General features: G+C 42.1%; 1 protein-coding gene across 3 annotated transcripts in view; it reads left to right on the top strand.

Annotated features, from left to right (window-relative positions):
• Positions 1-4,530: 4,530 nt before the first annotated feature.
• The window catches only part of DPP8 (dipeptidyl peptidase 8), a gene marked incomplete at both ends in the record, with an annotated part of 57,980 nt that continues 46,691 nt past the window's right edge, over positions 4,531-15,819 (top strand). For 2 of the 3 annotated variants that reach the window (XM_080690548.1, XM_080690547.1), the window contains 3 exons: positions 4,531-4,567; positions 9,394-9,663; positions 15,278-15,390. In XM_080690548.1, the coding sequence (XP_080546674.1) occupies positions 4,531-4,567; positions 9,394-9,663; positions 15,278-15,390 (420 nt within the window). Of the gene's footprint in view, positions 4,568-9,393; positions 9,664-15,277; positions 15,391-15,819 lie in introns of those variants that run through there. The other variant, XM_080690549.1, reaches the window with a different exon arrangement.

Genomic DNA, 15,819 nt, shown 5'->3' with positions numbered 1-15,819 from the left:
AGGGTTGCTTCTCTCCCTGTTCGCCGCCCCCTTCCATTCTTTTGTACCCACCTGCACCTCCAACCCTATTTTTTTTTTTTTTTTTTTTTACTATTTTGAAACAGTGTCACTAAGAGAGGGCATCACTAAATACCTGAGGCTGGATGTGAACCTGCGTGCCTCCTGTCTCAGCCTCTTAAGTACTGGGATTACAAGCGTGCACCACCCTGCCCGGCTAAACAGGATCCGTCCTTCCTTCCTTCCTTCCTTCCTTTTTTTCTTTTCTTTTCTCTCTTCCTTTTTCTTTTTCTTTTTTCTTTTTTTTTTCTTTTTTTCTTTTTTTTTTGCAGTACTAGGGATTGTACCTAGGGACATTCGACCACCGAGCTACATCCCCAGCCTCAATCTTAATTCTATCCTTTATTTTGAAACAGGGTCTCAGTAAGTTGTGGAGGGCCTCACTAAGTAGCCGAGGCTGGCCACGAACCTGCGATCCTCCTATCTCAGCCTCCCAAATGCTGGTATTACAAGCGTGCACCATCATGCCCAGCTGCCAGCCAATTTTATGCGGTACTGGGGATGGAACCGAGGGGCATTCTACCTCCAGGCTACAACCCCAACCCTATTTGTTAGTATTTTTATTCTGTGTGTGTGTGGGGGGGTACTGGGGTTCCTGGAAGCCCTTTTACCTCTGGGCTACACTCCCAGACCTATTTTTTATATTTTTATTTAGAAACAGGGTCTCTTAAGCCAGCACCGCTGGCTTCAAACCTTGCGATCCTCCTGTCTCCCGCCTCCCAAGCACGGGGATTACAAGCTTGCGCCACCACGCCCGGCTCAGTATTTTTATTATTTATTTATTTTTTAGTGTTTGCGGTACTGGGGATGGAATCCAGGGACATTCTACCTCCAAGCTACATCCCCAGCCTTATTTTTTATTCTTTATTTTGAAACGGAGTCTCACTGAGTTGCAAAGGGCCTCACCGAGTATTAGCCGAGGCTGTCTGGGAACAGCAATCCTCCTGTTTCAGCCTCCCAAATGCTGCACCACCAGCAAAGGCCTCACTAAATAGCTGAGGTTGGCCACGAACCGCAATCCTCCCAAATGCTGGGATTACAAGTGTGCGCCAAGACACCCTGCTAGCAGGATACTTTCTTGTCCAGTCTCCTCACACACTGGTTTCCTTTAACTGGAGGGAAACCTACAGTCCTCTTCACATTTCTTGCTGTTCCTTTCTTTTTCCTCAATCATAGCTTTCATGATTTTTGCCCCATCTATAATAATTTTTTCCCCCAACTAGCTGTGGACTCTGAAAAGGAAATAGCTAGGCTTCAGTGAGGCATGGGGTAGTTTATGCACAACTGGCCCTTGAGTTAAAAATTTTGTAGCTGGGCACATGAGTAATCCCAGACCTTGGGAAGCTGACAGAAAGATTGTGGGATGGAGGCCAGCCTCAGCAATTTAGTGAGCCCCAGTATCAAGTTTTGGAAAAGGGGAGTGGCAGCTTGAAGGTAGAATGCCCTTAGGTTTACACCCCACTTACCCCCTCCCAATTATGTAACACCATTTGAGTGAGTCCAAACTTCAGCAAGAGTCCTAAAGCTGTTTTCTAACCCAACATCCTCTCAGTAAAGGGCTGGGGCCTTGGGGAGGTGTCTTAAGGTCTTAGCTGTTGTGCTAGCATGACTGTTGGTTGATTTTCCCTCCACTTGCCAACTTAGCTTTTTTTTTTTTTTTAAACCACATTTCTGTTATCTACTTGGGCTTTGGGAGAGAAGAATTAAAGTTGATACCAAAGTACAGGGTCAATCATAGGGTTTTTTTCCTCTAAACTATAATTTCAACAAGACTAACGATTCTTTCCCCAGATATGTTATTGCTTTCAAATTCTGGAGTGTGTGGCAGGAAAAACAACAGAGGTGGAATGCACCTAAAATGAATAGAACATTCTTTATCTTGTGGAAATGTTAAATTATTAAATTTAAGTTAGTTTTCTGCAAAGACCTATAATTTCAGTACTGGCTTTTATTTTTTATTTTTTGCAGTACTGGGCAATAGAACCCAGGGGCATTGTACCTCTGAGCTACACCCCCAGCCCTATTTTTTAGTCTTTTAAATTTTTGAAACAGAGTCTCACTGAGTTATTATGAAGGGCTCGCTAAGTAGCTGAGGTTGTCCATGATCCTCCCTCTGTTCTCTGCCTCCTGAATGCTCTGATTACAAGCGTGCGCCACCTTGCCTGTGTGCCCCCTTGCCCAGCAATCTATTTTAAAGGTTTAAAGCCGGGCATGGTGTTGCATGCTTGTAATCACAACATTTGGGAGGCTGAGACAGGAGGATCGTGGTTCGAAGACAGCCTCAGCTACTTAGACCCTTTGCAATTCAGACCCTGTTTCAAAATACAGAATAAAAAATAGGGCTGGAGGTGTAGCTTGGAGGTAGAATACCCCTGGGTTCCATCCCCAGTACTGCAAAAAAAATTTTTTTTAATTAAAAATAAGGTTTAGCTGGTTATGGTGGCACATGCTTGTAATCCCAATACTTGGGAAGCTGAGACAGGAGGATGACAGGTTAGAGGTCAATTTAGACTCTGTTTCAAAATAAAGAATTAAGGTTGAGCTGGGGAAATATAGCCCAGAGATAGAGTACCCTGGGGCAAAAAAGTTTTATGTATGCTGTACTTAAGGCTTTACAATATAAAACCTCTGATCTGTTTTGTTATTTTGTTATTTTTTATTATTTGGCTGTGCTTGGGTAAACCTAGGGTATTAGTTTGCCTAGCATGCACTCTTACCTCCAGCCGTAACCTCACTTTTATAGCTTTTTTTTTTTTTTTTTTTTTTTTGCAGTACTAGGGATTTTTTAAATTCTTTATTTTGAAGCAGAGTCTCACTAAGTTACAGAGAGCCTCACTGGCCTTGGACCTTGATTCTCCTATCTCAGCCTCCCAAGTATTGGGGTTACAAGTGTGCTCCACCATTCCTGACTTTTTTATTATTATTATTATTATTATTATTATTACTACTACTAATTTTGGTGGTACTGGGGATGGAATCCCAGGGGCATTCTACCTCTGAGCTATACCCTCAGCCCTATTTTTTATTCTTTATTTTGTTTTTTGTTATTTTTGTTTTTTTCTGGTGGTATTGGGGATGAAACCCAGGGGCCTTCTACCTCCGGGCTACACTCCCAGACCTATTTTATATTTTATTTGGAAACAGGGTCTCTTAAGACAGCTGAGGCTGGCTTCGAACCTGCACAATCCTCCTGTCTCAGCCTCTCAAGCACGGGGATTATAAGCGTGTGCTACCACACCCGGCTTTTATTCTTTATTTTGAAACAGGGTCTCACCCAGTTGCAAAGGGCCTCACTAAGTAGTAGCTGAGGCTGTCCTCGAACTGTGATCCTCCTGTCTCAGCATCCTAAATGCTGGGATTACAAGCATGTGCCACCATGCCCAGCTCTTGACTGACTGACTGACTGTCTCTCTCCCTCCCTCCTTCTGTCTGTCTGTCTTTCTCTGTCTCTGTCTCTCTGCAGTTCTGGGGATTAAACCCAGGGACATTCTACCTCCAAAATACACCCCCGGGCCGGGCGTGGTGGCGCACACTTGTAAACCCCGCTCTTGGGGAGGCAGAGACAGGAGGATCGCGCAGTATGAAGCCAGCCATGCTGGCTTAAGAGACCCTGTTTCCAAATAAAAATATAAAAATAGGTCTGGGAGTGTAGCCCGGAGGTAGAAGGGCTTCCAGGAACCCCAGTACCACCAAAACACCAAAAAAATAAATAAATAAAAAAATAAAATACACCCCGGTCCTATTTTTTAGTCTTTTTTGCAAACCGAGATCCTCCTGTGTCTGCCTCCTGAATGCTGGGATTATAAGTGGGTGCCACTATGCCTGGTCCCCAGCCTTGTTTTTTATTCTTTTTTTTTTTTTTTTTTTTAAACAGCCCTCACTACTTAGATAAGACTGGCTTTGAACCTGCAATCCCCTGTCTCATTCTTCCAAGTACCAGGATTGTAAATGTGTGCACACCTGGCTGCTATTTTATTTTTTAGTTTGAAACAGGGGGGCTTATTAGATTGCTGAGGCTGGCTGCAAACCTGTGATCCTCTTGACTCAGCCTTTCAAGTAGTGGGATTACAGGTGTGCACCACCATACCCGGCTTGAGTAATTTTCTCTAAATGTATGTCTGGTAGATAAATATTTACACTATTAGGTCATTCTTTTTTGCAAATTGGATTGTTCTTATCTGAAAAACAATTTTAAGATTTTATTCATGTAAATTGCAGAAATAAAATAATTTAGGCATTATATATTACACCAAAAGAATTCTATATCAGCTTTAAGTACTTTTTTGCGAGTTTTTATATTTAATCTTTTTTGGCCACCTATAGTCCATTTTAATAATGACCCATAGTTTCATATTTTACTTCATTATCCTGGTGAGCAGGATTGGATGGTGAGAAAAGCTTCCTATGAGAAGAGAGCAGGATGAGCGGAGGGATCTGTGCTTGAAGTTGAGCCACTTCATATGCGCTCGTTGAATGTGGAAGAAACCTGAACAGATGAAAATACAACCAGGTAGGCACCAGGGAGGGTCATAAGCGCAGAGGTAGAGGCAGCAGAGAAAATAGCATTGTGTGAAGATGGTACACCGGCTCTGTTTTATAAATGCAAACTATGGGTTTCTTTTTTGTTTATACTGGGGATTGAACCCAGGAGCTTCTGCCTCTGAACTTCTAGCCTTATTATATATTTTATTTCGAAACAGGGTCTTTCATGTTATTGAGAGCCCACTGAGTTGCTGGGGCTGGTCTCCAGTCTTGCTCCCCTGCCTCAGTCTCAGGTACTGGGTCAAGCCATGTATTTTGAGAATGTATTTGTATATAAGGTGTTAGGGAATTCAGGAAATCAAATCAGTGAAAGATTTGTTTAAATTACTGATGTGTCAGGTCTGTCCTGGAAAAGGCAAAATAAACACTAAACATTACAGAGTGAGATGGGCATGGTAGAACACTTGTAATTCCATTTCTTGGAAGGCTAAGACAGGAGGATTGCAGGTTCAAAGATAGCCTCAGCAAGTAGTGAGACTTGCGTTAGCCTAGTGAGACCCTGTTTCAAAATAAAAATAAAATAAGGTTGGGAGTATAGCTCGGAGGTAGAATGCCCTGGGTACAATCCCCAGTACCCCCTCACACACAAATACAGAGTGGCAGAATATCATTTAAACTGGTGTGTGTGTGTGTGTGTGTGTGTGTGTGTGTGTGTGTGTGTGTGTAGAGAGAGAGAAAGGGAGGGAGGGAGAGAGAAATAATCTGAGGACCTAGCGTAATTGAGAAATAACAGCTAGTGTTACTTAGAATGTAAGCTAATGCAGCTGGGCGTGGTGGCACACACCTGTAATTGCAGTACTTGGGAGGCTGAGACAAGGATCACGGGTTCAGGCCAGCCTCAGTAGCTTAAAGAGGCAAGCCCCATGTAACTTAGACCCTGTTTCAGAATATAAAAATAGGGCTAGGAGTGTAGCTCAGGTAGAATACACCTGGGTTCAATTCCTAGTACCAAAAAAAGGGGGTGATATATACTAAAGTGATACATACAAGAAATGTGAAATTAATAACGACACTCAGGAAGTAGGCAGTAGGCTTGGGAAGTTTTCTTGTCGTGCTTTTATATTCTAGGAGCTCTGTACTTTGAAGCAGTGGTTTGGATGTGAAATTTCAAATTCAACAAAAGAAATGAGCATTTGCATAGATTCATACTCATTCTCTCTCTCTCTCTCTTTTTGCTTAGATTCTTGTCCCTCATTCCATTAGATATAAAACTATGTCCAAAAGCATGTTTGATAGAAAGTAAGCCTCCACTAACATTTATTTATTTATTTATTTATTTATTTATTTATTTATGGTATTGGGAATGAAACCCAAGGGCATTCTACCTCCGAGCTACCCCCCAGCCCTATTTGTGTGTGTGTGTGTGTGTGTGTGTGTGTGTGTGTGTGTGTGTGTGTGCGTTACTGGGGATGGTACCCAGGGGCCTTCTACCTCTGGGCTACACTCCCAGACCTATTTTATATTTTAACTTGGAAACAGGGTCTCACTAAGTTGCTGAGAGCCTCACTAAGTATCTGAGGCTTCGAACTTGAGTGATCTCCTGGCTCAGCCTCCCAAGTACTGGGATTACAAGCATGTGCCATCATGCCTAGCTTAAGTCTGTTTATTTTATTTTGTGGTACCAGGGATTGAACCCAGGGGCAATCTATACTCCTAGCCCTATTTTTAACTCTTATTCTGAACAAAGGTCTCACAATGTTGTGGAGGGACTCACTGAGCTGAGGCTGGCTGTGAACCAGCAATCCTGGCTCAGCCTCCCAAGTGTTGGGATTACATGAGTGTGCCACCACGCTCAGCTCATTTTTTTTTACTTAGAAACAAGGTCTCGGCCGGGCGTGGTGGCGCACGCTTGTAATCCCCGCACTTGGGAGGCAGAGACAGGAGGATCGCGCAGGTTCGAAGCCAACCGCGCGCGCTGGCTTAGGAGACCCTGTTTCCAAATAAAAAAATGTAAAAATAGGCCTGGGAGTGTAGCCCGGAGGTAGAAGGGCTTCCAGGAACCCCAGTACCACCAAAAAAAAAAGAAACAAGGTCTTACTAAGTTGCTGAGGCTTGTTTTGAACCTGTGATCTTCCTATATCAGTCTTCCAAGTACTGGGATTACACACATGCACCACCACGCCTGGCCTCTACTATTTTTTTTGTAGTACTAGGGATGGAACCCAGGGGCATTCTATCACCAAGCAACACCTCTAGCTCTATTTTTCATTCATTCATTCATTCATTCATTCATTCTTTAATTAATTAATTAATTAACTTATTTTTTGCTGTACTGGGGATGAAACCAGGGGCATTGTATCTCCGAGCTACACCCCCAACCCTATTTTTTAGTCATTTTATTTTTTGAAACAGGGTCTCACTGAGTTGCAAAGGGCCTCGCTAAGTAGCTGAAGCTGTTGGCGAACCATGATCCTTTGGTCTCCGCCTCTGAATGCTGGGATTACAAGCGTGAGCCATCAAGCCTGGTTTATTCTTTATTTTTTTTTTTTTTTTTTTTTTTTTTTTTTTTTTTTTTGCGGGTCTGGGGATGGAACCCAGGGGCATTTGACCTCCGGGCTACACCCCCTGCCCTATTTTTTATTCTTTATTTTGAAACCGGGTCTCACTGAGTTGCAGAGGGCCTCACTAAGTAGCTGAGGCTGTCCGCGAACCGCGATCCTCCAGGTCTCAGCCTCCCGAATGCTGGGATTACAAGCGTGCGCCACCACGCCCGGCTTTATTCTTTATTTTTAAATAGGGTCTCACTGAATTGCAAGGGCATATCTAAGTAGCTGAGGCTGTCTGAGAACTGTGATCCTCCAGTCTCAGCCTCCCAAATGCTGGTATTACAAGCGTGCGCCACCACACCCAGCTAGTATTTTTTTCTCTTGAAAGTATTTCTTACTAGAAATTGAATGTGTATGCATGTATGTATTTATTTGTGGTACTAGGGATTGCACCTATGGGCATTCTACCTCCAAGCTACCCCCCAGACCTATTTTTTATCCTTTACTTTGAAACAGGGTCTCACCAAGTTGCTCAGGGCCTAAGTAGCTTAGGCTGGCCGTAAACCTGCTATCCTCCTGTCTTAGCCTCCCAAGTTCTGAGATTACAGGTGTGCACCAAAGCTGGATGTGGTGGCACATGCTTGTAATCCCAGTACTTGGGAGGTTGAGACTGGAAGATCGCGGTTTGTGGACAGCCTCAGTTACTTAGGCCCTCTGCAACTTAGTGTGACCCTGTTTCAAAATAAAGAATAAAAGCCAGGCGTGGTGGTGCACGCTTGTAATCCCAGTATTTGGGAGGCTGAGACCGCAGGATTGGAGTTCATGGACAGCCTCAGCTACTTAGTGAGGCCCTCCACAACTTAGACCCTGTTTCAAAATAAAGAATAAACAAATAATAATTTAAAAAGGGGGGAAGGGAGTGTATCTCAGAAGTTGAATGCCCCTGGGTTCCATCCCCAGACCCACCAAAAATAAATAAGTGAATAAAAGAATAATAAAAATAGGGTTGGGGGTGTAGCTCGGAGAATATCCCTGAGTTTAATCTCCAGTACTGCAAAAAGAAAAAAGAAAAGGAGAGAAAAAAAAGAAATTAGAGCTGGAGGTTTTGCTCAGAGGTAGAATGTCCCTGGGTTTAATCCCCAGTACCACAAAAGAAAAAAAAAAATGGCTGGGGAATGTAGCTTAGTGGTAGAGCAGTCCTAGGGTCCATGCCCAGGACTGGGATGGAGGAATATATATATATATATATATATATATATATATATATATATATATATATATATATATATATTTCTATAAATATATATATTTCCTATAAATATGAAATGCTTTCTGCTTCAACTACTTCAATTAATTAAAACTACATAAGGATAGTAAGTGCCCCCTCATTTAAATACTATGTTGTATAGTTACATAAATTATAATAGTATAAGTATTAATAATATAAGTTACATAAATCTATTTACAATATTGAGTCATCTCAAGTGTATGTGATAGCCATATTTAGGGTAGCAAAAAAGACTAGAAAATGTACTAGCCATTTAAGTGTTTTGTTTGGAGTTCCATTGCAAAGGAAACACTATATTATCTTGGATAAATGTTCTAGGTATATTTTTTTTGGGGGGGGGTTTTGTAGTACTGGAGGTGGAACCCAGGGGCTTTCTACCTCCGGGCTATACTCCCAGACCTATTTTATATTTTATTTGGAAACAGGGTCTCACTAAGTTGCTGAGAGCCTCATAAGTAGCTGAGGCTGGCTTCAAACCTGTGCGATCCTCCTGTCTCAGCCTCCCAAGCATTGGAATTACAGGCGTGCACCACCACCTCCGGCTAAGGTATATTGTTATAAGCACACAGTGACACTGTTACTCCTTTCTTAATTGATTGTGATTCTTTCTGTTTACTGGAAACATCCACATTTATCAAATATGTTTAACTCCATCAGCACATTCAGTTTGCTGTTGACATGCTCTTGGGTAGAGCAGAGCAGCCAGCTGGCGTGTGGCCTGTGTCCTTCCAATGTGGGAAAGAAAAAGGAAGTTTGGCAAGAGCTACTTAGGGAGAGCCTTTTATAAAAGTTCCCAAAGGGATTTATAGTCACTGTGAACTTGACATGACCTCAATTTTTTTTAATCTAATTTTTAAACAGCACAGTAAAGGGGAGCTATTGCTTACAAGGTTTCATTGGAGCAGTACTAAAAAGCCTTTTTTTCCTCAGTGGTTTTAGTTTCAGTCCTGTCAGACTGTCATTCTGATAATTAAAGAGAAGATCGCCCTGTGAAGAGTTTCATGTGCTTTGTTTTCCTAGGAAAATGCAACATGGCAGCAGCAATGGAAACAGAACAGCTGGGTGTTGAGGTATTTGAGACTGCAGAGTGTGAGGAGAATATTGGATCACACGATCGGCCTAAATTGGAGCCATTTTATGTTGAGCGATATTCCTGGAGTCAGCTTAAAAAGCTGCTTGCTGATACCAGAAAATACCATGGCTACATGATGGCTAAGGCGCCACATGATTTCATGTTTGTGAAGCGGAATGATCCAGATGGGCCTCATTCAGACAGACTCTATTATCTTGGTGAGTATGAAGCTTCTGAGAAGAAAAAGTTTCCTTAAAGTCTAGGTATAATTTTATTGATTTTTTTAGAACTGGGATTGAGCCCAGAGGCATTCTACTTCCCAGTTACACCCCCAGCTCTATTTTATTTATTTATTATTTTTGTGTGTGTGTGTGGTGCTGGGGTGGAACCCAGGGGCTTTTCTACCTCTGGACTATATTCCCAGGCCTGTTTTATAATTTATTTGGAAACAAGGTCTCACTAAGTTGCTGAGAGCCTCACTAAATAGCTGAGACTTGCTTGGAACCTGGGTGATCCTTCTGTCTCAGCTTCCTAAATGCTGAGATTATAAGTGTGCACTACCATGCCCAGCTCTATTTTTTATTTTTGAAACAGAGTTTCACTGTGTTGCAAAGAGCCTGGATAAGTAGCTGAGGCTGTCCCTGAACTTGAGATCCTCTTGTCTCAGCCTTCAAGTACTGGGATAACAAGTGTGTGCCACCATGCCCTGCTTAAAAAACTTTTAATTTTTTTTTTTTTCCGGGTCTAGGGATAGAACCCAGGGGCATTTGACCTCCGAGCTATACCCCCTGCCCTATTTTTTTTTTTGGGGGGGGAGGGTGGTACTGGGGCTGGAACCCAGAAGCTTTCTACCTCCGGGTTATACTCCCAGACCTTTTTTTTTGGGGGGGGGGGAACAGGGTCTCACTAAGTTGCTGAAAGCCTCACTAAGTAGCTGAGGCTGGCTTCAAACCCGTGCGATCCTCCTGTCTCAGCCTCCCAAGCACGGGGATTACAAGTGTGCACCACCATGCCTGGCTCCCCTGCCCTATTTTTTTATTCTTTATTTTGAGACAGAGTCTCCCTAAATTGTGGAGAGCCTAAGTAGCTGAGGCTATCCACAAACCGCCATCCTCCATTCTCAGCCTCCTGAATGCTGGGATTACAAGCGTGCACCACCACACCTGGCTAAAAACTTTTAATTTGAAAAACTAGTTTGATTTTGTTTTAATTATTATTAACTTTATTCTTATTATCAGGTAATAAAATCATTAATTATGGTATTTTTTCAAAGTCAAAGATGCCACAATTGTTTATTTTTTTTTTTTATTGGGCCACAATTATTTCTTTGTAAAGCTAGTTTGAAATGCCTTTCTTTGGAATGCTTACATTAAAATACTAAACCAGGTGTGGTGGCACACCTGCCTATAATCCCAGTGTTTGGGAGACTGAGCTACAAGGTTTCAAGTTCAAGGATAGCCTCAGTAATTTAGTGAGACCTTGCTTTAAAATAAAAAGGGCTAGGGATTAAGCTTAGAGATAGAATGCCCCATGATTCAATCTCCAGTAATAAAAAAAAAAAAACCCTAATATGCTTAAAATAATCTACCATTCTTTCCAGGTGTAGTGGCACATGCTTGTAATCCCAGAATTTGGGAGGCTAAGATCAGAGGATTGGGTTCACAGACAGAGCCTCAGCTACTTAGTGAGACCCTGTTTCTTTCTTTTTTTTTTTTTTTTTTTTTTTTTTTTTGTGTGTGTGTGTGTGTGTGTGTGTGTGTGTGTGTGTGTGGTACTGGGGACCCAGGGCTTTTCTACCTCTGGGCTATACTCTCAGACCTATTTTATACTTTATTTGGAAACAGGGTCTCAATAAGTTACTGAGAGCCTCACTAAGTAGCTGAGGCTGGCTTTGAACCTGTGTAATCCTCCTGGCTCAGCCTCCTAAGCGCTGGGTTTACAAGTGTATGCCACCATGCCCGGCTAAGAGACCCTGTTTCAAAATAAATAATAAAAAATAAGGCCGGGGGTGTACCTTGGAGGTCGAATACCCCTGGGTTCCATATCGCCAGACCTAAAAAAAAAAACAAAAAAAAAACTACCATTCTAATAATTAGAAATGCCATCTTTTGCCAGGCGTGGTGGGGCACGCTTGTAATCCCCGCACTTGGGAGGCAGAGACAGGAGGATCGTGCAGGTTCGAAGCTAGCCTCACTGGCTTAAGAGACCCTGTTTCCAAATAAAAAATATAAAATAGGTCTGGGAGTGTATCCCGGAGGTAGAAGGGCTTCCAGGAACCCCAGTGCCACCAAAAAAAAAACAAGACAAAAGAAAAAGAAAAGCCATCTTTGTCATATGTAATATATGTTCCCATATATAGACATTTGGGTCATGTTTTGCACTTTGATTTGTTCATGTGATCTGTCTGACAGATCACATGCCGACAGATCACATGCCAGTGGTAGGCTGTGTGTGATGACGCACATCTCTAACCCCAGTACTTGGGAGGCTGAGACAAAAGGATTGCAGATTTGAGGCCAGCTGTGGCAAATGAATGAGACCTTATTTCAAAACAAAAAAAAATAAATAAATATAATGGGGCTGGGGATGTAGCTCAGAGGTAAATGCCCTTGAGTTCAATCCCCAGTATCAGCTGTCAACAAATGCACAAAATTAGCAATACTATGCTGCTCTTTTTTATTAATATTACTCAGCTCTCTATATTTTATTGCTTTTTAAAAAATATGCTTTTATTGGTGCATTGCAGTCTCACTCATCCTGTCAATCACGTTGACAGTGACATACATGCTTACTACACTTGGTGCCCCCATCTCCCTATTTCCCCCCTTCCCCATACAGAGTACCGAGACTGACATTGGTGTTGTCCCATATGTACACATAGTCGAGGGTAGTGATTCCTCCAGTGAGCCTCGCTCTCCCCTCCCCTTCCCTTCCCTTTGCCCACCTCCCTGGCTCCACTGAGGTTGCCTCTCCATTATCTGGGGTCCCTCTGGTATCCCAGTGTCCCCTAGCCTGTGCATATTAGAGAAAACATATGACCCTTCACTTTCTGTGACTGGCTGGTCTCACTTAACATAATGTTCTCCAGGTCCTTCCATTTTCTCAAAAATGACATAATTTTGTGCTTCTTCATTGCTGAGTGGAATTCAATTGTGTGGATAGCCCATAATGTTGTAATCCAGTCATCTGCTTATGGACTCCTAGGTTGGCTCCATAGTTTGGCTGTTGTTAATTGTGCCGCTATGAACATGGGTATGCATATACTATTGTAGTTCTCTGATTTCGGCCCCTTTGGAAAGATACCCAGGAGTGGTACAGCAGACATATTTCACTGTTTGATAATACTTTGCATCACTTTTTCATACTTTATTACTTCTGTTTTTTTTTTTTTATAAAACTTAAATTAGCTTATTACAGCCCTCATCTACTCCATCATATATATATATTGTTCTAGGACTACATTATAGATAAATTCAGGGGAAATTTGACATCTTTAAGATGTTGAGTCTTTTTGGTTTTTTGGAGGAAATTTTTTTTTGGTACTGGGAATTATACTCAGGTGTTCTACCTCTCAGCTGCATCCCCAGCCCCTTATTATTATTATTATTTTTTTCAGGTGTGGGGATGGAACTCTGGGGCATTCAACCTCTGAGCTACACCCCCTGCCCTATTTTTTACATTCATTTTATTTATTTATTTATTTATTTATTTATTTATTTTTGGTGGTACTGGGGATGGAACCTTTCTACCTCCGGGATACACTCCCAGACCTATTTTTATATTTTTATTTTTGGAAACAGGGTCTCTTAAGCCAGCGAGGCTGGCTTCGAACCTGCGCTTTCCTCCTGTCTCAGCCTTCTAAACGCGGGAATTACAAGCGTGTGCCACCACGCCCAGCAGGTCTCACTGTAGCTTTTTTTTTTTTTTTTTTTTTTTGGTGGTACTGCGGGTGGGACTCAGAGGCTTTCTACCTCTGAGCTATACTCCCAGACCTATTTTATATTTTATTTGAAAACAGGGTCTCATTAAGTTGCCAAGAGCCTCACTTACGTAGCTGAGGCTAACTTTGAACCTGTGCGATCCTCCTGTCCTAGCCTCCCAAGCGTGGGGATTACAAGCTGTGCCACCACGCCCGGCTTTATTATTTATTTTGAAAGAAGGTCTCACTAAGTTGCAGAGGGCCTCACTAAGTTGCAGAGGGCCTCACTAAGTAGCTGAGGCTGCGAACCGTGATCCTCAGGTCTCAGCCTCCTAAATGTTGGGATTACAAGCGTTTGCTACCATGTTCAGCTTATTTTGTATGTAATAGGATCTTGCTAAATTGCTGAGAGTGCCCTCAAACCTACCATCCTTCTGTATCAGCCTCTCAAATACTGGGATTACAGGTATATGCCACCATGCCTGGCAAAGATACTAAGTTTTTATAAATTTTATTTATTTATTTGGTACTAGGGGTTGAACCCCGGGTCATTCTACCTCCCAGCCCTTTTCAAAATTTTTTGTTTTGAAAGAGATTGCTAAGCCGGGCGTGGTGGCGTACGCTTGTAATCCCCGTGCTTGGGAGGCAGAGACAGGATCGCATAGGTTCGAAGCCAGCCGCGCACGCTGGCTTAGGAGACCCTGTTTCCAAAATGAAAATGTAAAAATAGGTCTGGGAGTGTAGCCCAGAGGTAGAAGGACTTACAGGAACCCCAGTACCAGAAAAAAAAAAAAAAAAAAGAGATTGCTAAGAGTCTTACTACATTGCTGAGGCTGTTTTTGAACCTGCTATATACCCCTACCCCTATTTTTTTATTTTTATTATTTTTTTATTCCCTGTATTGGGGATGGAATCCAGGAGCATTCTACCTCCGAGCTATACCTCCAGACTTATTTTTTAGTTTTTTTATTTTCATTTATTTATTTTTGTGTGTGTTTGGGTCTGGGGATGGAACTCAGGGGCATTTGACTTCCGAGCTACACCCCCTGCCCTATTTTTGTATTCTTTATTTTGAAACAGGGCTTTGAGTTGCAAAGGGCCTCACTAAGTAGCCAAGGCTGCCGGTGAACCGTGATCCTCCGTCTCAGCCTCCCAAATGCTGGGATTATAAATGTGCACCACCATGCCTTGCAGGCTTCTATGTTATTTTAATTTGAGTGTATTTGTATTTGAAACTTTAAAGGCATTAGTAATGATTATAGTCGTAGGATTTTCTTAATGATGAGAACTAGAATTTAAATCTAGGTATGTTTCTAAGTAGATAATTGAGTAAAGTGTAGTGATCTGAAGCCACATTGGAATTTCGTGATTTCCGGTTTGTAATGGACTAACACTTTTCAAAAAATTCCAAAAATGCCATTTGCCTTAACTCTCTTCACATCATTTTATATACCTTAAGATTTGTTTTGAGAGAGACTAAGCCTGAATATCAAAATGAAACTTTTGCATTTCCGTAAAATTTTTTTTTTTGGTGGTACTGGGGGTGGAACCCAGAGGCTTTTTACCTCCGGGCTATACTCCCAGACCTATTTTATACTTTATTTGGAAACAGGGTCTCACTAAGTTGCTGAGAGCCTCACTAAGTAGCTGAGGCTGGCTTCGAACCTGTGCGATCCTCCAGTCTCAGCCTCCCAAGTGTGGAGATTACAAGTGTGCGCCACCACGGCCAGCTCAAAACTTTGGTTTTATTAAAGAAAATTTCTAAGGCCTATGGCACATGCATCTTCTCCATTTTAATATTCTTATAGATCCGTATCATGCAAAATATTGCAATATATGGAAGGCATAATGTACTTACTATTATCATTGTGGTAAGAATGCTATTTTTAAAAAATGACTTTTTTTTCTTATAGCTATGTCTGGTGAAAACAGAGAAAATACACTATTTTATTCTGAAATCCCTAAAACCATCAACAGAGCAGCAGTACTAATGCTGTCTTGGAAACCTCTTTTGGATCTTTTTCAGGTAGGACTATTGTTACTCCTGTAGTTTGGTATGTCTTCAGGTTTGAGGAAGAAATTCAATTGGGATTTTATATTTGAAATAGATGTAGATCTAAAGGAACTAACAAATTGGGCTCGATGGTACATACCTGTAATCCCACCCATTGGGAGATTAAGGCAGAAGGATAAGCAAGTACTAGGCAAGTCTGGGCAATTTAGCAAGATAAATTGTCTCAAATTAAAAAATAAAAGAGCCAGGCATGGTCGCCCGCTTGTAATCCCAGCATTCGGGAGGCTGAGGCCAGAGGATCGCGGTTCGCAGACAGCCTCAGCTACTTAGTGAGGCCCTCTGCAACTCAGTGAGACCCGGTTTCAAAATAAAGAATAAAAAAAAGAGGGCTGGGGCTGTAGCTCGGAGGTTGAATGCCGCTGAGTTCCATCCCCGGACCTG

The sequence above is a fragment of the Muscardinus avellanarius genome, assembly GCF_963383645.1.
Source record: "Muscardinus avellanarius genome assembly, chromosome: 3".
NCBI classification, from domain to species: domain Eukaryota; kingdom Metazoa; phylum Chordata; class Mammalia; order Rodentia; family Gliridae; genus Muscardinus; species Muscardinus avellanarius.
This window is presented reverse-complemented; position numbering and strand designations above follow the sequence as displayed.